Source organism: Camelus bactrianus, chromosome X (genome assembly GCF_048773025.1).
Source record: "Camelus bactrianus isolate YW-2024 breed Bactrian camel chromosome X, ASM4877302v1, whole genome shotgun sequence".
Lineage (NCBI taxonomy): Eukaryota > Metazoa > Chordata > Mammalia > Artiodactyla > Camelidae > Camelus > Camelus bactrianus.
In genome coordinates this window covers 69,433,381-69,458,934 of record NC_133575.1, presented here as the reverse complement: position 1 = coordinate 69,458,934, position 25,554 = coordinate 69,433,381, and the positions used below count along the sequence as shown (strand labels likewise).

The 25,554-nt window shown below is 34.2% G+C and overlaps 1 protein-coding gene across 6 annotated transcripts in view; it reads right to left on the bottom strand.

The window, feature by feature from the left end:
* Positions 1 to 1,912: 1,912 nt before the first annotated feature.
* Positions 1,913 to 25,554, bottom strand: part of DACH2 (dachshund family transcription factor 2) — a 501,910-nt gene continuing 478,268 nt past the window's right edge. For 2 of the 6 annotated variants that reach the window (XM_074358816.1, XM_074358818.1), the window contains 5 exons: positions 23,843 to 24,021; positions 23,600 to 23,747; positions 19,101 to 19,247; positions 17,167 to 17,232; positions 1,913 to 2,409 (listed from right to left, as the gene is read on the bottom strand). In XM_074358816.1, the coding sequence (XP_074214917.1) occupies positions 2,360 to 2,409; positions 17,167 to 17,232; positions 19,101 to 19,247; positions 23,600 to 23,747; positions 23,843 to 24,021 (590 nt within the window). In that variant the 3' untranslated portion in view covers positions 1,913 to 2,359. Of the gene's footprint in view, positions 6,931 to 17,166; positions 17,233 to 19,100; positions 19,248 to 23,599; positions 23,748 to 23,842; positions 24,022 to 25,554 lie in introns of all 6 variants that reach the window. The other 4 variants (XM_074358817.1, XM_074358820.1, XM_074358819.1 and 1 more) reach the window with 3 other exon arrangements.

Here is a 25,554-nt window from a genome sequence, read left to right as displayed (position 1 = left end):
TCAAAGACCCTCCCCCTCATTCTCTAATCTGTCATTCTATTGTGAGTCATTTTTGGTATGCTAGCCACAGAGACATACTTCCTTGAGTAAGAAGGCACAATGTTGGTGTTTGCTGGTGGAGGGGGCCTTCATGACCCAATCCTTTGGGGTTCATTTATACGTGCATCAGTTAGTTGGCAAGAGTGACAACAAATGGACCCCCCCAAAGATTAGGTGCTTTGAAAGATACGAGAAGACTCTTATGCTAAGATTGTAATTATAGATGACAGTACTTGAGTATGTGGAGGTGATACCAGTTGTGTTCTCCCATCATTACTCTACAAGCAGTGAACTTGAGGTCAGAGTCCTTAAAGTTTGTATGAAACAGATCCAGGTCCTCTAGCCAGTCTCAAGGTGAATGGAAACTGTATGCTCTCCAGAGTGTGAGGAGAATGATGTAACACTGATTCTCCCAAACCTAGAGGAAGGTTTATACCTCAGAAAGAAATAACATACAGTGAAAATCACTGCCCTGCAATGAAGGAAATTCTATCCTATACCCAGCTTCTTTTCTTAAGGCTATAGTTCTTATATTGTTGGAGGAGGAAGGAAGTGATGAGGATGAACATTTAGAAGGGCGGTCAAGGGTTTGTATTGAAATGGCAAGCAATCCTATCCTAGGACACATGGAGGTGCAGAGTGGGTTTCACCTTTGGTTCTTTCCTGGCTCAATCTTTCCAGATGGGTCTATTAAGTGGGCTCCAAATAACCAAGAGATTCGTAAAGTTGCTCCACTTCCAAATAAGTCACGGTCATCTACCCAACCCAGAAACAAATCACCCCCATCAATGTTAAGCCATTGTGTATAACTGCTGACCAAATGAGGCTAAACCACAGACAGTATTGGGCACCTGGATCCCTGAGAGATGGGCAGCTCATGGCACAGACTTCCTCTGGTCATTACATGAAGCTTTAAATAATGAAACCCTGAATATTACAGAATTAAGTATTTGGTACCTGCTTATTGTGTTATGGAGAGGGTAGGGCATACTACCAGAGCAGTCCTGCTTAACCAACAAAAATCCTTTGTGCTCTTTCTCCTCTAGAGCAGAGGAAGAGCTTGTAGTCTTTTCAGGATTCTTAAAAATTCTATAAATGAGGATGGTGATGAAGTGACAGGGAGAGGAAATATTTGTGGAAGTAAGCAACCTGATTCCCAACTAGAAGACCTAGAAACTTTGGCTGTTCAGTTAGAAGCACTGTGGGATCTGTAACACACCTTTTACAAGAAAGGGTGAGGAGTGTAAGTGGCAGTATACAGGAAAAAACTGAGGGTTCCTTAGTGATCCAGAAGTGGGTGAGCCCCAGGATTTTAGTGGAAATGATCCAAGGAGAAGGTGAAGACAGATTAGATAAACTATAAGGCAGGACTATAGTTTTGGTTTATCATTAGGCTTTTTGGTTGCCTTGGTTTTTCATTAGCATACAAAGAATATTTGGATCTACAGGGAGACCTGGAATTTCTTTGGATCTGAATAGATGTATGCTCTTTGTTTTTTTTTTTTTTCTCCAGTGAAAGTGGAAGAAACTTTTTAGAAATAATAGATAATCAGAAAATATTTTCCAGTTCTTGATTCACCACACTCTTCCTGCTTCCTAAAACAATCCTTCCTCCTGGAAGCAGGTTTACTTAAGCACACACATCCAGGAAAAGGCAATCTGGTGTGATTCAATAAGAGCAATTGGAGACAAGAATATTGGCCTGTTTAAATAGGTGAAATGAAGTAAGATGTATGGTCCTATTTGTTTAGAAATAACCAAACCTGAGGAAACTTTGCAAACATCTTCCTAGTTCCTATATTTTTATTTGCACTATGACTCTACTTCAATAATGGCAGTTGACAATTTTAACATAAAAACTCAGTACAGTTGACAAAGTCAAAATGCTTTTATTTTACTGAAATTTAGCAAGTACATTTTTAACAAAGAAAGTGTACTTTAACTTAATATATGGTAGAACAGAGAAACCATACATATGTTTCTAATCTCTAACACACTACCGCATTTTTTTTCTTAAGAGACAAAAAGCCAAGCTGAAGTGAGCATAGAAAAGCATCAAATATGGTCAAGTTACTTTAGCCATGAGGGTTTAGCTCATATTCTTAAACCAGTCAATCATCAATGCAAAAACAAAGTTTACATCATTGCTTTTAAAATGTACACACGTTCCTTTTTTTTTTAATGTAATAGAGATTGAATAGCTGCTTCAGTAAACAAAGCTTTGCTGATAAACACAATTGAAATAACTCCATGTTGAATAGTTTCAGAGATAAACTGGAATCACAAGCATCTTCATTTATGTAAAGCCAGCGAGGACCTTTCAGGCCGAATAAAACTGTTGTGCCATTGCTAAACAGTAATAGTTACCTCCTTTAAAAGAAAGAAAACAAGTTAGTTTTTCTGAGGAATAATTCTAACACGTGCTTAAAAATACTAAACTTCTATCTTCAGGATCTTAAATGATTTGTTGTAACAGGCTTGATTTAATATTGGTAAAATTTAAAATTTCTCAACATTTCTCTATGTTCCTGTGTCAGTTTTCCAAGATCCTTCAAGTTGCATGCTACAGCTTCCGTTCTTCTTTCCATAGCACTTCTTTCCATCAAAGACTGGGAAGACTCATTTCATAAACTATGATGTCTATAGTTACCTGTGTTATTTTTCCTTTTGTACAGAATCGTGTGTTTGAGATCCCTGTGGTATACTGAAACAGGGGAAAGGGGATGTCTGGTTATGAACTAAGGTGATGACAGCTTTGATGAAATATTTTGTTTTCTCTACTCAGGTTAACTTTGAGACTGTGTATACTGCATGAAGTGAGACAAGTTCTGAATATCATTTTAACCACAGTGTTTAGTCAAACCTATATCGATTTAAATGCTGGTAATCAGAAGAGTTCATACCATCCTAGAGTTAGAAAATATTTGATGGTGTTGGTAAAAATTATAGTCAGAAACAACTTTCAAAAAAACAATTCCACGTCTTTTTGTCTAACCTTCCTCTTTTCCATAGCCCAAGTCTCTATCCAGCTACCTCATAAAAATTGGCTTTTGGGGACAAAAGCAGAACAAGGGAAGAAAGTGTAGATGATTGGTACAAATCCATCACCCCATCCTAAGAAACACTTTAAGACTATGTTTGTGAGTCAAATGCATCATCTTCACATATAAAGGAGAGTACATTATCATTGTTGGACTGATATGCCTAGTCTAAAACATTAAATCAGTCTAGTCAAAGCTTAGCATTGTCAGCAGGAAAATATGCCCTTTTACTATATAAAATCTTCAGAATATTTACTTTTTCTTTGTCAGAGATATCGTGGCAAGTCAGTGGAGTTTTCCAGATAATATTCAGAGCCAAAAATAAAGATGTTGTAAGGTAATTGAAGAATAAAATAATTTAATTCTATGTCAGTCAGACTATCTGGAGGGTCAGACTTTATTAGCAAGCAACCAGGCATTTTGCCTAAAAGCCCATGGAAGTCATCTGAACTTTTTCAGGGAAGAAGAAAACAAAGCTTAAATTTTTGGAATCTGTCTAATAGTCTGTCATCCCAGAGAATTACTCAGACTTCTTTGTGGTGTCTGAGAATATTTGTTCTGGTTTTTAGTGGGGGAGGCATTAGATTTATTGGAGGTACTAGGGATTGAACCCATGACTTAGTGCATGCTAAGCACGTGCTCTACCACTGAGCTATACCCTCTCCCCTGAGAATATTTATTCTGATCAAATTCACCAGGTAGTGGCTCAGTTTTCCAGTCTATCTCATCCGCTGTAAATATAGCATAAATGCAAAGGAAAGCTCTTCAACATCAAATGGCAGACAGTCATTTTACCAGAGTTGAAAATTTATACAATATAGTTAAAACTTAAATCATGCAGTACAAATTGTGACCATTACAAATTTGAAAGCAATGGTAAAACAAAATAATATCCTGTGAGAAAGGTCCATAAACATAGTAACAAATGGCAAAAAAGCAATCACTATTTGTCCTTTAGAAAAAGGCAGTTTCTGAAAAATCTCCCTCCTTCATTATATTTAATTTTTGTCTTTATTAAAAAAGACAAACATCTTTGCCCACACCCTTCATTAAATGTGCCAATTTTTAAGGCCTATCAGGAACCGTTTCCACATCAGCTCAGAAATCCACAGAAAAACTAGGCCAGTAAGAAGATAGTATTTGTAGCATTTTTTCTACTTAGAATACAGTAAGTTGAGATTTCATAGTAGTAAATTTTTTTTCTCCTGATTTAGAGGATAGTAGCAAAATAGACTCTTGTGTAGCATGCTGTATAATGTTGACACAGATTCTGTTACTGCTTTACATGTGCCAATACTGAGTGATCCTAAGGAAGGAGCCAATATTGACCTGCTAACTGACACAGATCCTTGGAGCAATCTCAAAGTTGCCACATTTCAATTTCAAAATGCATTTCAGCTATAATATGAGTGATTTATCATTTAGTAGTAGCTGTCAAAGTAAACTCCTAGATAAAACACAAACATCTGGAACCATAAACAGAGGAGAGCAGTCACTGAATTTTAATCCAAACCCAGCATGCTCACTTCATTAGGAACAGGAAACAGCTAATTAGTAATTGAATGTTTCATGTTTTTAAAAGGGTCTGTACTTGAGCTCCAAACACAGATGATCTAATATGCATTCTGGATGTAAACAATATTAAAGATCAGGAAGAGCAATGAACAAGGCCTCTCCAGAGGAATGTTAGGGAGCTTGGGAACTTACGAGGAGTGACACACACTGACATTTGGGGAGAGCTGACAGATTTTATTGCTTTAAGATTTATCAGATAAGTAAAATGGGGAATTTGATACACACAAAGGTGACCATTTTAAAAATAAAAGCGAAGGACCCACACAGTCCTTCCCTTAGCACAGCACTGCCTAACATGGGCATACCCCATGCCAGGGGAGTCTGGTGTGTCCTCCTCCATATGGGAGATGGGAGATGCACCTCTGCTCATCAGTTAAGTTATCTTTAAAGGGCCACATCTGGCTGTTCCAAACTCAGGTAAGCATGAGATTTGCCTTCTGTGGTGTGTATCTGAAGCTTATGAAAAAGAATAAGCTAAAATCGGGTGTCATAAAGAAGGCAGATATGCGGGAAAAGGCCAGAAGAAAACATATGAGGATTCCTTACAGCTCAACCAAAGTCAATCATAGCTATTTGTAGAAAAAAAAAAGATATTAGTTTATTTTTAGGTAACTTAGTTAATTTGAAAATGTTGTTCAGTTTCCCTTATCATTCAATATATGCTGTTTGACTATCAAATAATGAGAGATTTCTGGATGTCTTTTGAAGTCACACCTCTTTGTTATTCAATTCAGATATCTGATATAGAATTCTAAAAGTGTGTCTTTGCCTTGTCCATCTCCATGACTACTTCTAATTTGGCATTATTTCACTGAATTAGGTTAAAGCCACGTATCTACTCTACACAAGTCGACCTTCTACAATATGTAGGGGGCACCAGAAGCCTTAGAAAAAAAAAGTTCTTCAGAGCGTGGAATGACTGGAATGTCACATTGATATGAATTAATGTAATATTTTTTAAATGTGTAGGGTAGGTGGCCATTCCAGCAGAAATTTCATGCATTGGCACAGGAAACTGATTATTGGAGAATGGATAAAAACTCCGTTGGCCTTTTGCACAGGATGAGTGGTGCTTCTGTCACAACAGGACTTAATTCTAGGGCAGATGTAAAAACAACATAATGGATTAGTTTTTGCTCTGTGTAAAGAGGGTACTTTAGAAGAAGAATTAATATATCTTTTTGGTCACTGGACTACCATTTACCACATTGGAACACTGCTCTATTAGATTCGTAGGAGACATGAAAATAATGATGATGGCCAGGTCTCCATTAAGTAAACAGTTAAAAATATCTGAGGCCATTTCCTGGGCAATTCAAGCCAAATGACCCATTTGGTTCTAATCACTGGAACATCTTAGGCATCAGGCCATGTCTAGACCGGAGGGCGAGCAGTGGAAAATATCCATGATGTGACTGACCCATCATCTCTGCCTTTCTCCTTTCTTATGTGTATAGATTTTTCAGTCCGTTGGTTTGTTAATAGCTTAATAAAGAGGAACCAGGATTGGAGCTGGGAAGAGAGCAAAAAAGAATAAAAGGGGTATTTTTAGTAGCTTGAGTCTGTGTTTTTATCATTGCCTTCTTTACAGATAAGGAATGTGCTAGTAGAAAGGTATTCAATGACTTGCTCCACTATCAACAGATCAAAGAAAGAACTAGGTATGGTAAAATCTACAAACTAGAGCTCTCTATATTTCCTCAGAGAACACTACAGGAAACGTGTTTCTTTTCAAAAGGTGATTTCCACAGCAAAGATAACAAATATTGATCATTTGCACAAATGAATTACCTCCTCGCATTAATTCCTGTTAAATTCCAGGTCAGCCAAAGAGAAAGCTATTTCATAGCAATTACAGCTTAAAGTGGGTGTGCCTGTGTTTTAATTTCTGTCACACCATTTAGAAATCGCATCTTCTATGTCTTAAAATTTCTTCCACCTACTTACCCCACTAGGATGCTGTGTGGATTAATGTGATAATGTTTATGAAGCACTATGAACTCCATGGAAGAAAGGGGTTAGAGAAGTGTAAAGTATCATGTTCAATCATCATTATGTTTATCCCCTAAAAACTTGTGAAGCCCATTCTCTAGCACATTTTTCCTGTATGTGCAACGTTCTAATTATCAGTAATAAACAAATAGTAATTGAAGGCTCCGTATTTTAAGAATTTGAGTAGGAATTTTAAAGAATTATAACACTAGATAAGCAGGTAACTGCTACAGCACCCTATTCGTGCCTATGATCAGTTGAAGTTCCGGCATCAGTGTTCAGGCTGCACAGAAAAAACAATAAAACCTGGTCAAAATTTCATTCCAACAAAGAAAATCCAAATTCTACTCAATGAACTTCACTAAAAACCACAAACTGGCTTTAGAGTATTTTGCTATGCTCTATATGTTCAAGATTTGACTAAATCTGTGTGCAAGAAATGTATTATTTTATTAAGCTTATCCCTTAATCATATATTCATCGGTGTAAGTCTTGTTCTATTAAAAACGAAATTATACAAAGGTGATCAAAACTGTAGATTTACAGTAATTTAAAGCTTAATCTTATTCTCTAGGGGTGATATTGACAATATAAGAATGGTGTAAATGATATTCCCTAACTCTAAAATATGCTTATGAGCCCCTTGTGCATGTTTTACTGCTTTACAACCTGCAGTGAAATGCATGACTAGCTTAATAAGCAAGGCATTTAGAAAGGTTTTTTTTTCCCTCCTTCACAGTCTAAAACATGAGTAAAGATCCACCCTGTTTTCTCTGAATCAAAAATCTTTGTTAATGATTGCAATTTCCTTTCAGGATGAGATTTCCTTTCCTAACAGGATGGTTAGTTAAAAGTAACTTCTCACTATTTATTTTTTTTACAAAACTACCAAGAAACCTGTCTGTAATGTTTTTGAAGGTTTACATTATGTTTAGAAAAAGTTATTTTTCTACCTAGAGCTCATGTTTTCTTCCAAGTATTTCCTCACCACTTATTGACTTATATAAACAAGGGGATTTCCTTGAGAACTAATAGGTTTCATCATAGGCATACTGTGAGCTCTCAGACCTTTCTTTTGGGGTAGTTCACTTATTCGTGAACAAACGGCCATATTTTATAAATGATTTCTCCAGCTAAGTATTAAATGTTATGTTTTCCTTAAGTTGCTTAATTAGTGATGTGTTTCTAATTTTCAAATGAGCATTATATTATTTGGCACCAAGTAAGATCATATCTAAAAGGTCATGTTTTCCTAACCTGAATGAGAGAGAAAAAAAATGTGCCAATTAATGCTCCACTTCAGTCTTAGGTTCAATCTAAATTAAATATGCAATTAATTGGATGAACTCTACTTCAGTTGTGGGAACATATTTAGAATGTGCCATTTTCAAATCAGATAAGTAACAGTAGTGAGGTTAGTCTGAGGTCCAGTTATTAGTACAGTAATATAAATACAATGCTTCTAATCAGAGAGCAGGAAAAGTAGACCATTGCAAGACAGGGGCAGATAATAAAATCATAGAGCATTTGACTCCTTTTTGTCTAGAGAAAAGCATTATTTTAGATTCATTTTTAAGAAGGATCTGGTCCTTATTTTTATAATGTGGCACCTTTTCTAAAAAATGAAGGTTTATTGAAAATAATAACCACTTGGCCTTATTAGCCCTAAAAAAATTCTGACATACTTCAAGCAAAACAAAGACCAGTACGTGTCATCTTCTCTTTGCAAATGGTATCATAATGGAGTATCAACCTCTCTCACTTGCACTTTACCCTGTTTGGGGAAATTAATTCCTTAATATACCCTATTCCCCTTTATTTAATCTCTAGTTCTTATAAGAACTACCCTTAAAAAAGGAGATGGATACCCTTTTCAAGGGTATTACTATTCTCACATGGGGATAAAATAGAAAACTATATTTACCATAACCATATACTGAAGAACATATGTTTTAGAGATGGTTTTATACATCAATTATAATGCCAAATATTTTACTCCTATTAAAATCTATATTTACAAACACAAATGCTAATTTCGCATGTATTTTATAGGGCATAGTAATAATGATATTTCTTATACTTGTCAGAGAGTAGGGATCTGACTTATTGATGCAGATTAGCAAATATTATTACTATTTTATTAAAAATTAAGGCAGAGAGATGTTGAATGATTTCTCAAGGTTAGTAACTGAGAAATTCTGACTACTAGACCAGTCCTCTTGCCACTATTTTATTGTATCTCCCATAGTCCAGTTATAAAATGGCAACAAAAGTGCATGTGTCCAAATTTTGAACTACACTAAGCGCTCTAGAAATATTTGAATTCTACTGTTCAGCAGGGGAGAGAAAGGAAGGAAAAGGCGAATAAATAAAAACTAGTATTCATGGAATGCTGACTATGTTAGGAGGCACACTAACCCATTCTAAGCACTTATGTCATATGTGGAATGTCATATTCTTTTACTACTTCTTGTTGTAGAGAATGCCATGGTAAAAAGTGGTAAGCTGCTTATATTCCTATGCCATTCTAAAAAAAATCAAGGGTCATATCTCCTACCTCCAAAGTACGTAGGTTACAAAACGTTTTGTTAAGGTCAAATTTATTTGTGTTTTCCTTTTGTATGCTAAACTGATAGAAAGACACTATAGTTCCTCATTTCAACATAACCATAATATGAAATCAAAATATGGAGGAAAATGAAAATGGAAGTAATAGAAAAACATTAAATGTTTACTTGAGCAATGTTAAAAATGACCACATCGATATTTCCCATTGCAGGTGGAAATGCAGTTACTGGGAGATTGTAAGATTTGAGTTGCAAGTTTTGCCCCACTCATTTTAAATAGTTACTCATCAGTGCTGAGATCAGCGTAACATTCATTTGTACTGTTTTAAAGAAAATAAGAGTGTTTATTTTCTTTAACTTAAACATTTATGGAAGAATAGGTAAATACAGAAAAGAATGTTTATAAAAAATGATGCTTTTTTCAAAGCTACTAGAGGAATTGGTGAAAATGTTGTCCAAATAACCATTTGCATTACTGTGATAAAGTAGATTCCAGCTTAAGTATGTGGATTATTATCAGTGTTAATTTTGAAACATTAAACAAGTAAATTATAAATTTGGTAGGTTAATAGACTAAGGAATTTCAAGGAGGTCTGTATAAAATTTTAAACAAAGTTTTCCTTTAAATGCACTTTAATTTCCAAAATTGAATGCTAAGTGGCCATCAAAAAATGAGAAAAAAGTTCCCAAGAACAACAACAACGACGACGACAACAAAACTTTATGGCCCAGAGAAAGGAATCCTAGCCTAAAATTAGATAACTGAAGATCTGTTAAGGTTTAGTTCTGATAGGGTGATGTGTGTTTAGTCATAAATAGAAAATTTTTTTCTCTTACTACTTCAACTTTCTGCATAGTTTTAAATAGAAAAGAGAGATTGTATTTGTGTAATTTTAAGTATTACCCCAAACTCTGCAAGTTTTTAGGCAGAAGCGATTATTAAATTATAGTTAGTTTTAGTCTCTTTTGGTTAATTAACTGGAGAAGTCTTCCCCCATCCCAGCCCTGCTGCATTGTTTTGCATGGGATGACATTAAAGTCTAGTTAAATAGCCTAGCTAGCTAATTAATTAGGAGATATTTTTACAGATTTGGATTGATAGTGCTATTAGCAATATGTATTGAGATTGAAAACAATTGGTGAGGGAGTTAAAATTCCTATGTTTTAGAACTCATTATCAACAAGTCAATTAAATTCTCTTGGGTTGTTTCCCTACTTATAAAACTGAGGTTAAATATACCTTTATTAAATATTACATAGGAATAATCCTGTTAGATGATGTATGTGTTAAAAATGGCACAAAGACAAGATCCTCTTTCTGATGGAATATGTTACCAATGAGAGGGCAAGCAATAAGCCTGGACTTGCAATATTTTGTGCAATGGAACTGCATATAGGGATAGCACTATCTTGCTATCCCTACAAGTACAGTTTCATCTATTAACTTAGCCAAGTCTAAAAAAAAATCGAAGTCTTCAAAGGGACCCGAGACTGGAAGGAATTGGGAAGGGAGACATCTTGAATGGATTTATTATTTGAGTTTCTGGATCCAGCCATGCCTGAATTTATCCTTTGGAGTCTCAGTTAACTCACCCAATAAGTAACTTTTTTAAAACTTAAAACCACCCCCTACAAAAAAGAAAAAGTAGCTCAAAGTTCACCAGGTTATACAAACACTAGGTATTGCCTTTCTTTTTTGCACTATTCCTATTTTAGACTATCAATTCCTCATTTCAAGAATAGTAAGTATCTTGGTATAGAACCACCACACATTTATGTGGCAACAATGTAATAATTTAATTTTTTAAAGTGTTATGACACAGCAGCATATGATTATAGCCTTCTATGAAAATGCTGTTTTCTTAATTAAAACACAAATGTGAAAATGAAAAATAAAACTTAAACTTTTAATCCAAGAAAGGCTTTCCTTTTGCATATTCCTCAGGTATATCTAGGTTGGTTGTGGGATAAGGTGTTTCTTAAGCTTAAAAAATTGTATTGTGTACGTAAAAATGATGGTGCATAAAGCAACTAGTTAAGCAGTTATCAGAGTTGAGTTAACCCCTCCTAGATTATAATCAGAAAGACCTACTGATTAATGAATTAGTCCTGTAGAGTCCAAAATGCTGAGTAGCAGAGCAACCTATTTTGGCTTGAAAGTCTCACTATCTTGCTATCCCTATAAGTACAATTTCATCTATTATGTGAGTGAGATGTAGCTGAATTGTGAGTCTTAGAGCTGTAGATAAGATTTTATGTTAACATCATAATTGGCATGGCAGCCTTTTAGTCACTGCAAATATCTTGTTAACAATGCAGTGGTACGTGGTGCAAGCTACCCCATGAAAACCAGGCCCTAAATTATCAAGTAACATTAAGTTTGCCATGTACAATGCGGACTGGGAAAGAACAATCTCTTAAAATAAAGATCTTGTGGAGGATGAAGAAAATAAGAGATACAAATACTTCCTACGGAAGAAAGTAAAAAGACTGAGGTCATCTAATGAAACTTACAGGGGAAAAAAATGTTGCTGCTTTGGAGAAATATGCTAGGATCTTTTCTGTGGGGTGTATGCTACAGCCTTTTCTCACTCTAAGATGGCAGTTGCAGTAAAGTTTCTCTGGGTAGTAAAAGTCTCCCACTCTCAAAGGAACTATTTAAGGAAAGAGGACTCACTTCCCACAATCCCTCTAATCTCTGACATGCTATGTACGTCTACTTTACAAGAGAACATTGCTACTTTAAAATGGGACTATTAGAATGCCCATGTATATCTTCCAACACAGTACAAGTTGTCAAATGCGAGAGAAATGAATGGCTATGACAGTAGAGCAGGAAGTAGTCTATAGAACCCTTAGAGAAAGATGTAGAGCACACTCTGGTGGGAGTCAGTAGAAAAGCCTATAGAGAAATTCTATCTGCTCTCCTTTTAGTTTTTCTTGTCATATCACATACATGGCAAGAAATTATGTGATTTCTCTTCTTCAGTTCCCTTACTTGCTCCTATCATAACTTTCATTGCTATTTTACCAAAATCTGCAATGACAATTTTAGCCCATGGGTAATTGTTTTTGATAAATATTGGCCTGGCATCTTAAGTTCTTTAGAGGAATGTTGTTCTAGGTTACCAAGTGAGCAGCAAAGAGAGACGATAACGATGTGTCAAAGATCAAAGGACAGACACTGTTCAAACTGATTTTGAAAAAATGGATAAGAACATACAGATCCATATATATTTCATAGTATAAATATATATTAGAATTTCTATATTATAAATATATGTATATTAAATTTTATTTTAAAATATGTGTTTTTTAACATAGAGATTTCAAAACTGTGTCTGCTAGTCACTTTGCTTTTAATTCTTCACTGGCATTGTCACCAAGTGCTGCATATATGAGATCATGGATTTTATATATTAGAAGGGTCAGTTTATACTTTTTGCTTGTTTTGTTTTATTTTTTTGTTTTTCTTTGGGGAGGTAATTAGGTTTATTTATTTATTTATTTTTCTAATGGAGGTAGTGGGGGTCGAACCTAGGACCTTGTGCATGCTAAGCACACATTCTACCACTGGGTTATACCCTCCATCCCAACACTCTTTAAATAAGCTCCCACATTTTTTCCTGAACAAAAATGGTTCAGAAGAAAAAAAAAAAGTCTAGTAGGTTTATCTTTTACATCAAATTTTGATTTACTTTTGACATGTAGTTTGGATTTAATATCTACTTCTGGTTTGTTAGTATCAAACAGAAGGGGAAATATTTAAGATTCCACCATATCTATGGAAAAGTATCCAATGAAAAATATATTCCAGTGTTAAGCCATCTTGTGTCATTGTCAAGCACGTAGGCAAAAAAGCAAATGTGAAAATTATTCACAGAAACTGACATTAGTCTTGCAAAAGGAGTTCCTGGATTTTCTGTTTTATTTTTTTCCCCAAACAAATGCTGTGGCAGAAATGGGTGCAATGTGTCACTGTGTCCTTGTATTTCATGATGTTATCTCATCTGAACTTTTTATTATTATTTTATTTTATTACTAGAAAGTCAGTTCATGAAGGCTGTTATCTGTTTTCCAAAATTTAGGAGCTTCATATTCTGGATTTTCTTTATCTATTGTAATTATTAAGATGATGCTGTCAATTTTAAAAAATTTAAGAAACATTCCCTGTACCAGTAGCCCCTAACAATGAAATATAGTCATACAAAAGTTAACTAAGGTATAAACATGCAAAAGGAGAAGTCTCCCTGCGATCATAAAATGATGTTATTTTCTGTTCAGCAGTTCATGTTACTGCTGTTCATGCTAATTAATTAAAGGAGCTGTTGCTGTAATGTGCAAACAGGGAATCTGAGAAACTGAGAGGGCTTTTAGGTCTCCAAGTGAAGTTAAGTCAATCTGGGCGCGGGCAATCAAATGTAATGAAATCACTTGTCAGTGCTAAGCTTGCAAAAACTGTGAAGTTTGACTAGGGAGTAAAAGGATTATAATTAGATTTCCAATAGGATAATAACTAAATGGCAGAACGCAGTAAAGAGAAAATATTACTTTGTTAGCTAATGGTACTGCTGTTCGGTTTTAGTTTTTATCAGCGCACTTGTAGTTGTGCTAATTTAATTTGCTTTTATCAGCAAAAATGCACTACGCAAATGGTACTTGAATGTCATTTGAAAAAATCATTGATCTGAAGGTACACTTAATGACACCCAGTATGTTTATTTTATGTGAAATGGAGATTGGTTGATAAGATGGTTGCTGTCTTCCAGGCCCCCAACTGAGTTATGGGAATCTGGGTGGGAGGATATTAGTGTATATCCTTCACCACCAGCAATAGTGGACACAGCTATCACAGTGAGTGTTTATTCATTTTTTGATCACCTAATAATATTCAGAAGGAGCTGCTATCATAGACTGCTAAAATGAAAGGGATACAGAAATCTTTTTATCAGAATGTGGTCTATGCATGACACCCTGTCTGTCAAACTACCTCATTCAAAGAATAAGACATGAAATAACTAAGCTGAAGAGATTTAGTGTGTGTATGTGTGTATATATATATATATAAAAGAATCCTAGTACATGGGCAGTTTGTCTATACTAAGAGCCATGTGCAAATTATCATAAAACTATATATGACTTTATTACTTCTAATGATGGCCAAGCAACATTCTTCTAAGTCCTCCTTAAATTCTCTTAAGGAAATGTCACAGTGGAACTAATTGAATTTCAAAGAAAGAGCACTAAGTGAACGATAGATTTCTATCCAGCAGAGCTATTGACAATAGGTAAAGACTTCACTGATGGTGGAATTGTTTGTTGTGATGAAGATGAGTTTTGGAAATGGCATTGGCTTGGCATGCATGAACTGACCCTCATAAACAATGCTAGGAAATAATCTTCCAAGTTAACAAATGGATAATTGAAGGAAGTGGAAGAGATGAAAACAGTATCAAAATAAGTCACAAAAGAAAAGAAAATAATACACGAAAGCAAAATTATTAGGCAGAATGGGAAAATAATGGTTAAGCTTGAATTTTATGTTTTCCAAGCATTGTACATTTTCTCAAGTTCATGGATACATATAAATGTAATCTTTCAATTCTGAGTATCTTAAATAAAAAGTAATATTATTGGGGTTTTTTGGTAATTATTTGAATTGATTGATTTGGTGAACTGTATTTAAGATTAGTTCTGATAATATTTTCAGATACCTATTCCCTTGGCTAATAGAATAAATCAGTTTTTGCTCATGAAATAATTTCTTTTAGATATTAAATTGTGATTGTACTATTATACTGACACAACTCATTCACTCTAGTTTTCTGTGAATTATAATGATAGGAATTGTATTATTTACCTTGCTTAAATGCCATGATAAATGGAGGTGAGAATGTGTACTTTTTTATTTTTACCACATTTATCAAGAACACTATTTAATATAACCTAAAAGACAATCAATACGAATTTTTAACTCACCATGTTTTACCATTATTGAAGATATTAACCACAAATGCTAGACAATTTGATATAAAATTTGAAAAAAATATATAAAAGTTAATCTTGCTTTAACTATGTTCCATCTTAATCCTTTTAAAGGTGCATCTAACTCTCTCATGTTTAGCTAGCTGAAGACAGGAGAGCTTATTAAATGTATGCTCAGTGAAAACAAATATTAAATGTGGCCTCACATAATCACAAATTAATATGCAAAAGTCATTCTTTCCAGACTTCATTAAAATAAAAAAAATGGGGACCAAATAGAGAATGAATCTACCTTTTACTTATATCATGTAATTGACCTCCCACAAATAAGTTATCTGTTGTTTGTTGCATGGAAATGAACTAACTTTAGGACAGATTAAAAGTTTGTTATCTATCTCAAAGTTGGGAATGATGTTACGACTATGAACTAAAGGCATTATGTCAATTAAACAAACAGTAATGAATTGAGAGTATAGGATTAAAGGATAATAAAGATACAAACCCACTAATGGCATGTTTGCTTTACTTCCTGCAGTTCAAAAGCTGACCTTAACATCCCATTCAAAGGAGGGCCCAATCAAGCTCAATGATCCTAAAAGCCTGGATCTGTATTTGTGTGTCACAGATTCAAAAGGGATCAAATGCTTCAGGCTTGTTCAACCCCACCTTGGCGCTGATATGTGGTGGCAACCTCAACTAGTGTTGGCCACAACTAGTGAGGCTGTATTTATCAATTTTACCGTGGCGAACTGATTGGATAAACGCTGAGTTCCATCCAAAATGTCTTTGCTCACACAGACAGAGTCTTTAAGTTGAGGGAAGAAAGCAGGCAAGCAAAAGAGGGATAAGAAACAGCAAAATCTTCTCTGAATTAGCTAAATATGCATGCTTTCACACCTAGTGAAGTTAATGCATTAGTTAGGTCTACCCAGCTGCAGCAGAATCAAGCATTACCAGAAGACCCATGATCTCTGACACTCCTGGTTTTGTAGGGATGATGTGCAAAACTACATGAATGAGGGTTTCTAAATTTTCTGAAGCTGCCACATTAAAGCATGAGCCACTGATGAACCCACGTGGATCTTTTGCTCACATCCAATTCTGTTGCCTTCAAGTAGATCCAGTCATTACACAGTAGAAAGGCACTGATTAGTTAGTTACACTTCCGGCAAGTAACCTATATATGGCTGTTTTTAAAAGTAAGGAAACTGTTATCTCATGGAGATGCTTTTACTTTTTTATTAGAGTGAGACATGAATGTGAAAACAAATATCTGCATACAGAGGCTGGAAAAATGGCATTAGAAACACACTGAAAAACTCCAGTAGTCAAATTCAATTTTTATTTTTAGGTGTGTTTGCACTCTAGTAGGATTTTATATTGATTTGTTTTATCTATTTTCTTACTACTAAACATTTTTTAAAATATTTTAAAGCTCTAAGCAGTTATGAGAATCCTGCAAATTGTGAATCATAAGTCCTGCTCTTACTTTCACATTGAGTTGGTTTCTAGAACCATCTAAAATTAGCATCAGAATTTAAATGTTAATTTTTTAAAAAGCCTGCCTAGAACACTTTGCAAATATTGATAGGCTATGATTATTGTACCTGTGGCTTTTACAAACAGTAATGTAGTCAGATTTAAAACACATGCTATTGTACCCTTCTGAAAGGTAAATTATATCCCCAGTTTTGCATTTTTAGAATATGCCTAACATAAATGTACATCCTTTTAACAGAGAAACATATGAGACATTTGATCACATTGTATATGTAAAATTATTAGTCCTTAAATACATAGTTCCCCAAAACACTGCAGACTTCTTCCTCTGTCATGAAGTAAGAAAAGTTAAACTTACTTATTTTACCTATATGAAAAGTATCAACATAGGAGTTCATCCCCATCCCACCCCCAGGGGTCAGTCACATATTAAGCAGTTATAGAGAAAAGCACGCTGTTTACTATACCTTGCATAGCAGTACTATCATGAGGAGTCCCATTGCTTTCTACTTCAATATCTGGAATCCCAGTGTCTGAAAGAAGTGACATTCAAGATTAAGGTACAATTCTGTTTTTCCTGATTCCATTTTAAGTGAAAACTCTCAGTAAGCCAGTGCTTTGGTCCTAGAGATAACAGGAGACCTTGGGTGGCACTTCAGGTTTTGTTTTTTGTATGTCTGTATGTTCTTAATGGTAGGAGGGAGGATTATAAACCGTGGCTGAATTCTACAGTTGGTCATATATTTTCAGGTATATGGTAAATACTGCTTTATTTATTTTATTCTCCAGGGATAAATTCCGGAAAACGATCTGTCCATAAAAACCCCCTCAGATCATCAGGTAACATACCCTGACTGTAGAATAAGAAAAAGGTGAATATAATTGCATAAGTAGAAGTGCCACATCCTTATGTTATATTTTCCATTTTTAAAATGTGATAGATGATGAGATTATCTCGAAGCTAAGCATACGTGAACACCAAAACACAGATTATGTCTGTGGTCTTTATGTAGTACTGGCCCCGGGGGCCAAGGGATACATGAATTGTTTCAGAAAATTAAAAAAAAAAACTTCAGAAAAAGAAACAAGGAGTTGGGGTTTTATTTTTAATTTTAAATATGAAATGTGATTATGTAAAAGTTATTCACCCACATGAAGCACAGCTTAATATGGACACCTCTGTATATACACATTTGCTCAGACACCCTTGGGTAATGTCATAACAGACATCAGTGTGTCATCCAATGCCATCAAGGAGTAATGTGAGAAGGAAATGATTTGAATACAAGTTACCCATCATGCTGTAGAAACAGCTGCTTTTCTTTTATAATAGAGAACAGGGCTCTGGAGTGGAATTCACATACAGGTGGATTTCAAATATGTAAAATAAAAAGTTAAACCTCCTTGGAATTACAAGTTCAGGGCCTCAAATAATAAGCGTGCACATGGTTGACTCCCACTGTCTAAGATGTTCCACTGTATACGATATTCATGTCTTATTTTTTACCTTCTCTCTGCTGTGTCTCAATGACGCATGGCTGTCAAGAGCTAAGAATCGACCTCTGTATTTCTATTGATTGTGAGGACAATGATCCAAGACAATCACAGTAAAAAGGGAATTGAACTTTTGGAAAAGTACGAATACGGTTGAATATTTGTGTAGGACCTTTATTCATTCTTAGTATAGGACACTGAAGCAACCTCCTTTTAGTTCATGTGTGTGTCATATGTGTACATGGAGTATGTGTACATGTGTGTATAAAATTCTCAGGCTCATTCTTGTCATACAATCATATCTGTTAAATATACCAGTGGTTAATGGGCAAGGAAAGAACCTGAAATGCTCTCTGAGATGAAATTATGTTGTGGGGTTTCATAATTTAAAATGGAATCAGAAAAAGTTTGGAATTAAGAAATTTCATGATGGAAGCACCTCTTCTCACAGGAGCTCCAGGAATTTAGTTAGAATATTTTTTTTCAACCATGTGCTCTTTAAGCTCTCAGCATTGATGCAATCTGTGTTTAAGGAACAAGCATCCTAAAGCTCATTAAAATAGAGTACACCAAACATCAGCATATTTTAACATGAATAGACATAAAATATTTACATTTTATTTGCAGGGAGGTTATCAATATTACTGCTTCTACTGCAAAAGTCAGCAGGATTTCCTGTTATTCCCAGGCTTTTTGTATCTCCCAGAATAGGGATTATTTTGACAGATTTAATTAATGACCTAAAACACTTGGCCTCAAATTGATTTTTTAATTATTTCTGGACAAAGTATCTCCTCTCCTTCCGTCATTCCTTCCTTCCTTCCTTCCTTCCCTCCTTCTTCCCACTCTCTCTCTCTCTCTCTCTGCTTTGTGTGCCTTGAGTATGAAGGTCCAAATCAGACGTTACCTTTTAACATCCTCAGTCCACTGTCAGTAGTAGTGGCTTGCTTAAGTGCTTGCTCCACTTGCTCTCTGCGCTTTGATTCAAACTCCAAGGCTTCTTGTAGTTTCCTCTTTGCTTTTTTCTCCTTCTTCAGGCGTTTTTGCATGGTAGCTAAAATGTGTAAAGGGAAGTAGTTTGCAAAGGCGTGGCCATGGAAATAAGGTTGCCATTTTGATGAATTATAAACCATACATACAGATTCAGAGAGAGGTACAGATGTATGAGTCAACATATGATTAGCTTCTTTTGATTCCTATTGTCAGTAGACCCAACCAAAGAGTGTTCAGTCATACAACTGACTTCTTTTTGCTTTCACCTCTCCAGTGAGCATGCTCTATATTACGTGCATTTGCACGGTGGTGGTAGTAGTGGCGGAAAATTGTTTCCTACTTTGACTTCATAAACTTAATGAGTGCATGAAATATTTTATAAATCTCTTAAGAAAAATATTCTTATGATTCACCAGGTTATTGCTATTCATATTTCAAAATATAGAAAAAAAATCTGAAAATATTTATTAAGTCGCAACAAATGATATGCCTTTTAAAACTTACAGTGTCAAGGGTCTAATTCTCTGAGATGTTACCAGTTTTAATGGCAAATATCTCTTTAAATATATGCACGTATCATCAGACTCTCTCTCCATATATCTATATCTATACATTTTAAAGAAAATAACTTTCAGCAATGATTTTATTAATCAACCTGTAAAAGCACAATAGCATTTCTCTCATTTCTATGATGAGGTATAAACAACTGTAACTCAATTCTCAAGGCTTTATATCATAACTAGAAACTTCAACTGCCCTAATGTACGATTGTTTCTAAACCCTGAAACCTTGAAATCAGTGACAATTTCTCAAATAGGATTACTGGGCTTCAGTAATATATTGGTTTATAACAGGGGTCTAAGCAGACCAGCCGTCATATTCTCCCTAAATTGGTTTTTAAAAATTAAGATATTGATATTATGACAATAGAAAAATATTTAAGGAACATTAAGCAAAATTATAAATTATGTGATATTTTTAAATGTTAAAAGTATTCATATATAATTAAAATATTTTGATTGCACTAAACTGAATCTGATGCTAAATTTGAGTTTCAGTTGTATTTATCTCACAGTTCAATGACTTTTCACATAAATGACCTTCAGCAACTTGAAGAGACTCAGTTACCCATCTAAATTTATGTTTATTTAAGACAAAAATTCAGAGGTGTAAGGTAATAACAAGATGGAAATCTTGGAATAAAAATGAAAATGTATGGCTTCTTTTATTTTTGATACAAGACTATTAAATGAGATTGAACATAAAAATATTTTACTATCATAATTATATTTAATTATCATCATTCAATTTAAAGCATTTAGAAAATTACTTAAGTCAGAAGCATAGATTTATTTAAATTAATGTATAACAATGTCCTTGATAAGACAAAAATTTGATTCCTGTAAAATTATTTATTTAAAAGTATTCTATATGTTGATTCCCTTGAAATTTATGATTCCATATATTGTAAACAATGCCACAGCATATTACATTCACAATTATATAAGTAAATAATAATAACTATAATTTATTTAGGACCTACCATGTACCAAACATTTTTCTGGGACTATATCTCATTTAAGCCTTACAGCAACTCAACAAGAAAGATATTGTTATCTCCATTTTATAGATGGAGAAACTGACTCCTTGAGAGGTCAAGACATTTACTCAAGATCACAGAACTAGCAGTTTTTATAGGCTGAGGGCTAAAGATCATATAGGTAATTGTTTCAAAGCCTGGGGACCATATAGTTAGTCAAGGACAAAGACAGATGACCCCCAAGTTCTCTTGTAGTTCTATCATTCTATGATTCTAATTGTTTAATTGCAAAGAACAGTATAATGTACATATATGAATGTTTAATTCAAGTCACATGTTCTGACTAGAAACAAAAATGTAGTTAGGTGGAATATTTAAGTATGAAACATTGCTTTCTTTAACTGAAAAGAAAAGATATTCATAGTGATTCTCACTATAAATATAGTTTTACAAGTGTTTTTTATATATGTATATATAGTATTACTATTTTTCTCTAGAGTTGAGGAGACACTACTTTTTAACCATAATATCAATTTCTTCCCTCTTTCTTTTAAATCATATGACTTCGGATAAAGAATTCACCCTTTATCATAAAAGTTGGATTACTGTGTATAAAATATTTAGAGAACTAGAAAGGAATTTAAGTGATCACTCAATTCAACTATTGTAATAGATGGTGATGCTTAGATTCATAGAGATGAAGTAGATAGTTTCTTTGAATCAATGAGGATAACAGAGTCATTTCTTATAATTATGTTAGTCATAAGAAGTAAAAAGTTAAAAACAGTGTTTAGCACATAGCAGACAGTTGTCAAGCATTAGCTAAGTGGAGGAGTAGTAGTGATGGTAGTAGAAGAAGTGACAGTAATGACAGTAGTAGTAATGGTGGTAGTAATATTAGTGGTGGTATTATTATTATATCATAAAATTGCTAAATTTATTAAATACAAATGCTTCATGGTAAGTTTGATAATAGATACCATATTACATATACTATATCTAGGACTTTTAAAAAGACAATAGATGTGATATCAATGATAAATACAGACTTGAAGAGTCTATAAGAAGTTAATAAACAGAAATCAGTATGAATAGATCCCTAGAAGTTAGAATCCAATTTTAATATATGTAGTAGATTTTCATTAGTCAATTTAAGAATGTTATTATAGTTAACATATGATTATTTGGTATTCTAGTATAAAAAATTTCCCTACTAAAGAAATGTATTTTAATGACTGCTAATCATAATACATATTGTATACCAAACATCATAAATAAACAAATTTCTCCAAACTTTAAAAAGACAATTTAGCCTTTGCTTAGTAGTATTTAATGAATTTGGCAAGATAAGAAGAGGTTTAATTCCTTTTCAATGCAATGACTGAATTTTCATTTTGACCTAGACTAATGATTCCTAGGCCTTAAGGGAAATGCACAGTAAAATTTTAATTTGTTGACACAAATTTTGGAATATAATATGCTATTTTTGGAATAGTATAAAGTTAGTGGATTTCACTCAACTGGAGTCATTCTTCCTTGTTTAGGGAGGCATTATCCAGGTTGTCAATTTCCTCTCCCTTTCTTTGCCTCTCCTTCCCACTCTTTAACTCTTTTACTTAAGTCTTGCTTTGTGATCCTTCCATAGAAGAGTAAGCAGAGAAGGGAAATAAGCTGAAATTTGCAATAGCCATTCATGCTGCTGTTTACTATTTTATGGTAAATTTAAGGAAGAGGTGGGAATTCTTGGCTGAAGTTTTTAATTTTCTTGGCTTTGATATGAAGTCATCTCATTCTTTACATCTGTAGCTTATCAAATATCTACCCATTGTTGGCAAGTTAATTTTATTTGTGGACAACATTTCTCCATTCTCTCCCTTTTGTCTCCATCCCTACTTACCCTACCTTACTTCAGTCCTCATCACCACTACCTGGGTGAGAGCAGTCTCCTTTTACACAGTCTCCTTGTTTCCAGTCTTACGCCAAGTCCCCTTTAATCTATCTCAACACCAAGAGTGGTCTACCGAATTGAAATCAGACCAGATTATTTCCCTGCTTATCTTTTAATACTTCCATAACCTACAGCTACTCTTTTGCCTGGTTAGAAATGTCCTTTATAATTTACCTTCTACTTTCTTTTTGCATCATCTCCCACCATTCGCTTCATAAAGCTCAAAGCCATAGTGATAACAAACTATACAGTTGCCCATGTTTGAGGCTTCTTGCCTCCATACCTATGCTCACTGATATCTCTGTCTAGAATGGCCAGATCACTCAGGTACTCTCATGCCCTTTCTTGGCTTACTGATTCTTCAAGACTCAGGTTTAGGTGTCAGCATCAGAAAGCGTTCCTCAACCATCCACCCTGCCAATACCAAGTTGAACTAACTACCCTCTCTCTATATATACATATATAATGTGCATCATTGCTCTTACCACTTTGTCTTGAAATTTGTTGGTTGTTTGTGCTAGTCCTCTGAAATGTACATCTTTCAAGGACAAAGACTGACTTTTATTTATCTTCTAACCTCAGAATGTAACATTGTTCTTGGCAAAGAGTAAACATTTCATATACAAATATATATATGTTAGATTATATATATATCTATCTATCTCCAGGTGTATTTTATGAAATTTTGAGGAAACTAAGAATATTCATGTTTCTAAATCTGAAGTGTAGATCTCACTCATTATATATAATTACAAAGAGAAATAGTATAAACATCTTACCTTGTGGATTGCACACAGTATTTGATTCTTAGCTTGTCATTTGTTTTCGGCAGTTCCAGGCCATCCCTGAGACTATTTCTACTATTATGGAAAATATCTCCAACATGATGTTAACTTGTTCATCATATTGAACTTGTTAAACTTACTTCTGCTTTGAAGCTCAACTGCAAGTTGTCTTTCAAGGTTTTCTCTAATTTCTCTCTCTCTATACAGCTCCATTCTCAGTTCCTTTTTTTCCTGTTGAATCTGCTTCTCCTGGATGCGAGCATTATCCAAAGCCACTTTCAGTAGACCCTGTCAAAGTACAGCAAATGACATGCAGTTCATCTTATCTGTTTTAATTTTTCAAATATGAAATAATTTATGTAGGTGCTAATGTCTTGTATTACATTTATTTTGTTTATAGAAATATTGTTGACCTGAATGTTGGTCAACAGAGTCTCCACAGAGGACAGACTATCAGCAAAAATGAATGGTCCAGGGAATCCAGGAGGCAATGCCTGCCCAGGAGTCAGTTGGATCTTGTCCAAGGGTGACTTCATCATTGGAATTTGAACGGGTACCTCTTCTGCAAAAAAACAAAATTAATATCAGAAAGTTCACAAACTAATAGCTCACGTTTTTCACTATGTTTCTTTGACCTCTATGGCATCTATAAAGATTTCTAAAACGAAATGGTGGAAAACACATAATTGGAAGTCATACCTATTTCTCAGCTGACTCTAATTTCTCAAAATAAGTGTTTCTGTAAAGAATCAGTGAAAATGAAACAACATTTACTGCCAAAGAGGCATACAATTTGGAGAAACAAATTTAAGATATGTTTATTAATAACTATAAATTAAATAATCAGATCACTTCCTGATAAAGCATACATTGCTTTTTTATTTTTTCTCTTTAAATCTAGCTATCCATCTATATATCTATCATTTCCATTTTAACACTTTTATTGAGGTATAATTTATATATAGTAAAATTCAACTATTTTAATGGTATGTTTCAATGATTTTTGTAAATTTGTAGAACTGTGCAACCATCTCCAAAAATCTATTTTAGAACATCTCAATCACCCTCAAAGTACCCCTTAATGCCCATTTACAATTAATCTCCTTCCCCACCTCCAGCCCCAGAAATCACCAGTCTCTCTGCTGTCTCTATAGGATTGCCTTTTCTGGACATTCACATAAAGAGAATCATACAGTAAGTGGTCTTTTGTGTTTGGCTTCTTTCACTTAGCATAATGTTTCTGAGGTTCATCCATGTCATGTCATGTATCAGTGGTTTATTCCTTTTTATTGTTGAAAAGTTTTCCATTGCATGGATGTATTGCTTTTTGTTTAACCATTCACTAGTTTGGCATTTGGCTTGTTTCCAGTGTTACCTTTTTTTTTTGAAGAATATTTCTTATGGAAAAAAAATTACTTATAGTGCAAAAATACAAAGTTTATCTTTCCATTCCTTTTTATATTAACTTCTTCTACACTCTCATTACTTTAATGAGATTCCCTCTTAGCTTCAGATGAAGAGACAGTAATAGAATATTTGTCTAATAAGATATTTCAGATTTGTTTTGCAGAGATCTATCTAATTACAAAAGGAAATTCCTCCTACTCTGAGAAGCTAACTACTTGGCTATCTACTTCAATTCTAGTTGAAATTCTTTTTTATGTGAGATGTATGAACCAGATAACAAAGTTTCCTCTGCAATTAGGAATTTAGGCTTTTGTTTGACATATGTAAAAATAAACTGCTACAAAGAGGTAATCTTGGAATGTAGCCAAACAAACCCTGGTATTCTTAAATGGCTTCAATAGCAGGGCACGATGACTTGAATCGTAGCACCGCAGATAAAATTACTCTAGTCACTTTATTTCAGTAACTGAGCACAAGCAAAGTATGCAGATATGTATTTCTCTTGTCATAAAAATTTTCAGTGACCCCAGGTAGTATGAGACTCATTCAAGAATAAAACTAGGATTGAATCCACACCTAACTGATTTTCACATGGCTTGAAAACAAAAATCTAGCTATTGGTTCTGGTTCCTGGAGGGATAGGAATATGGATTTTCATACAGTTAGACCTCGTTTGTCACTAGCAAGC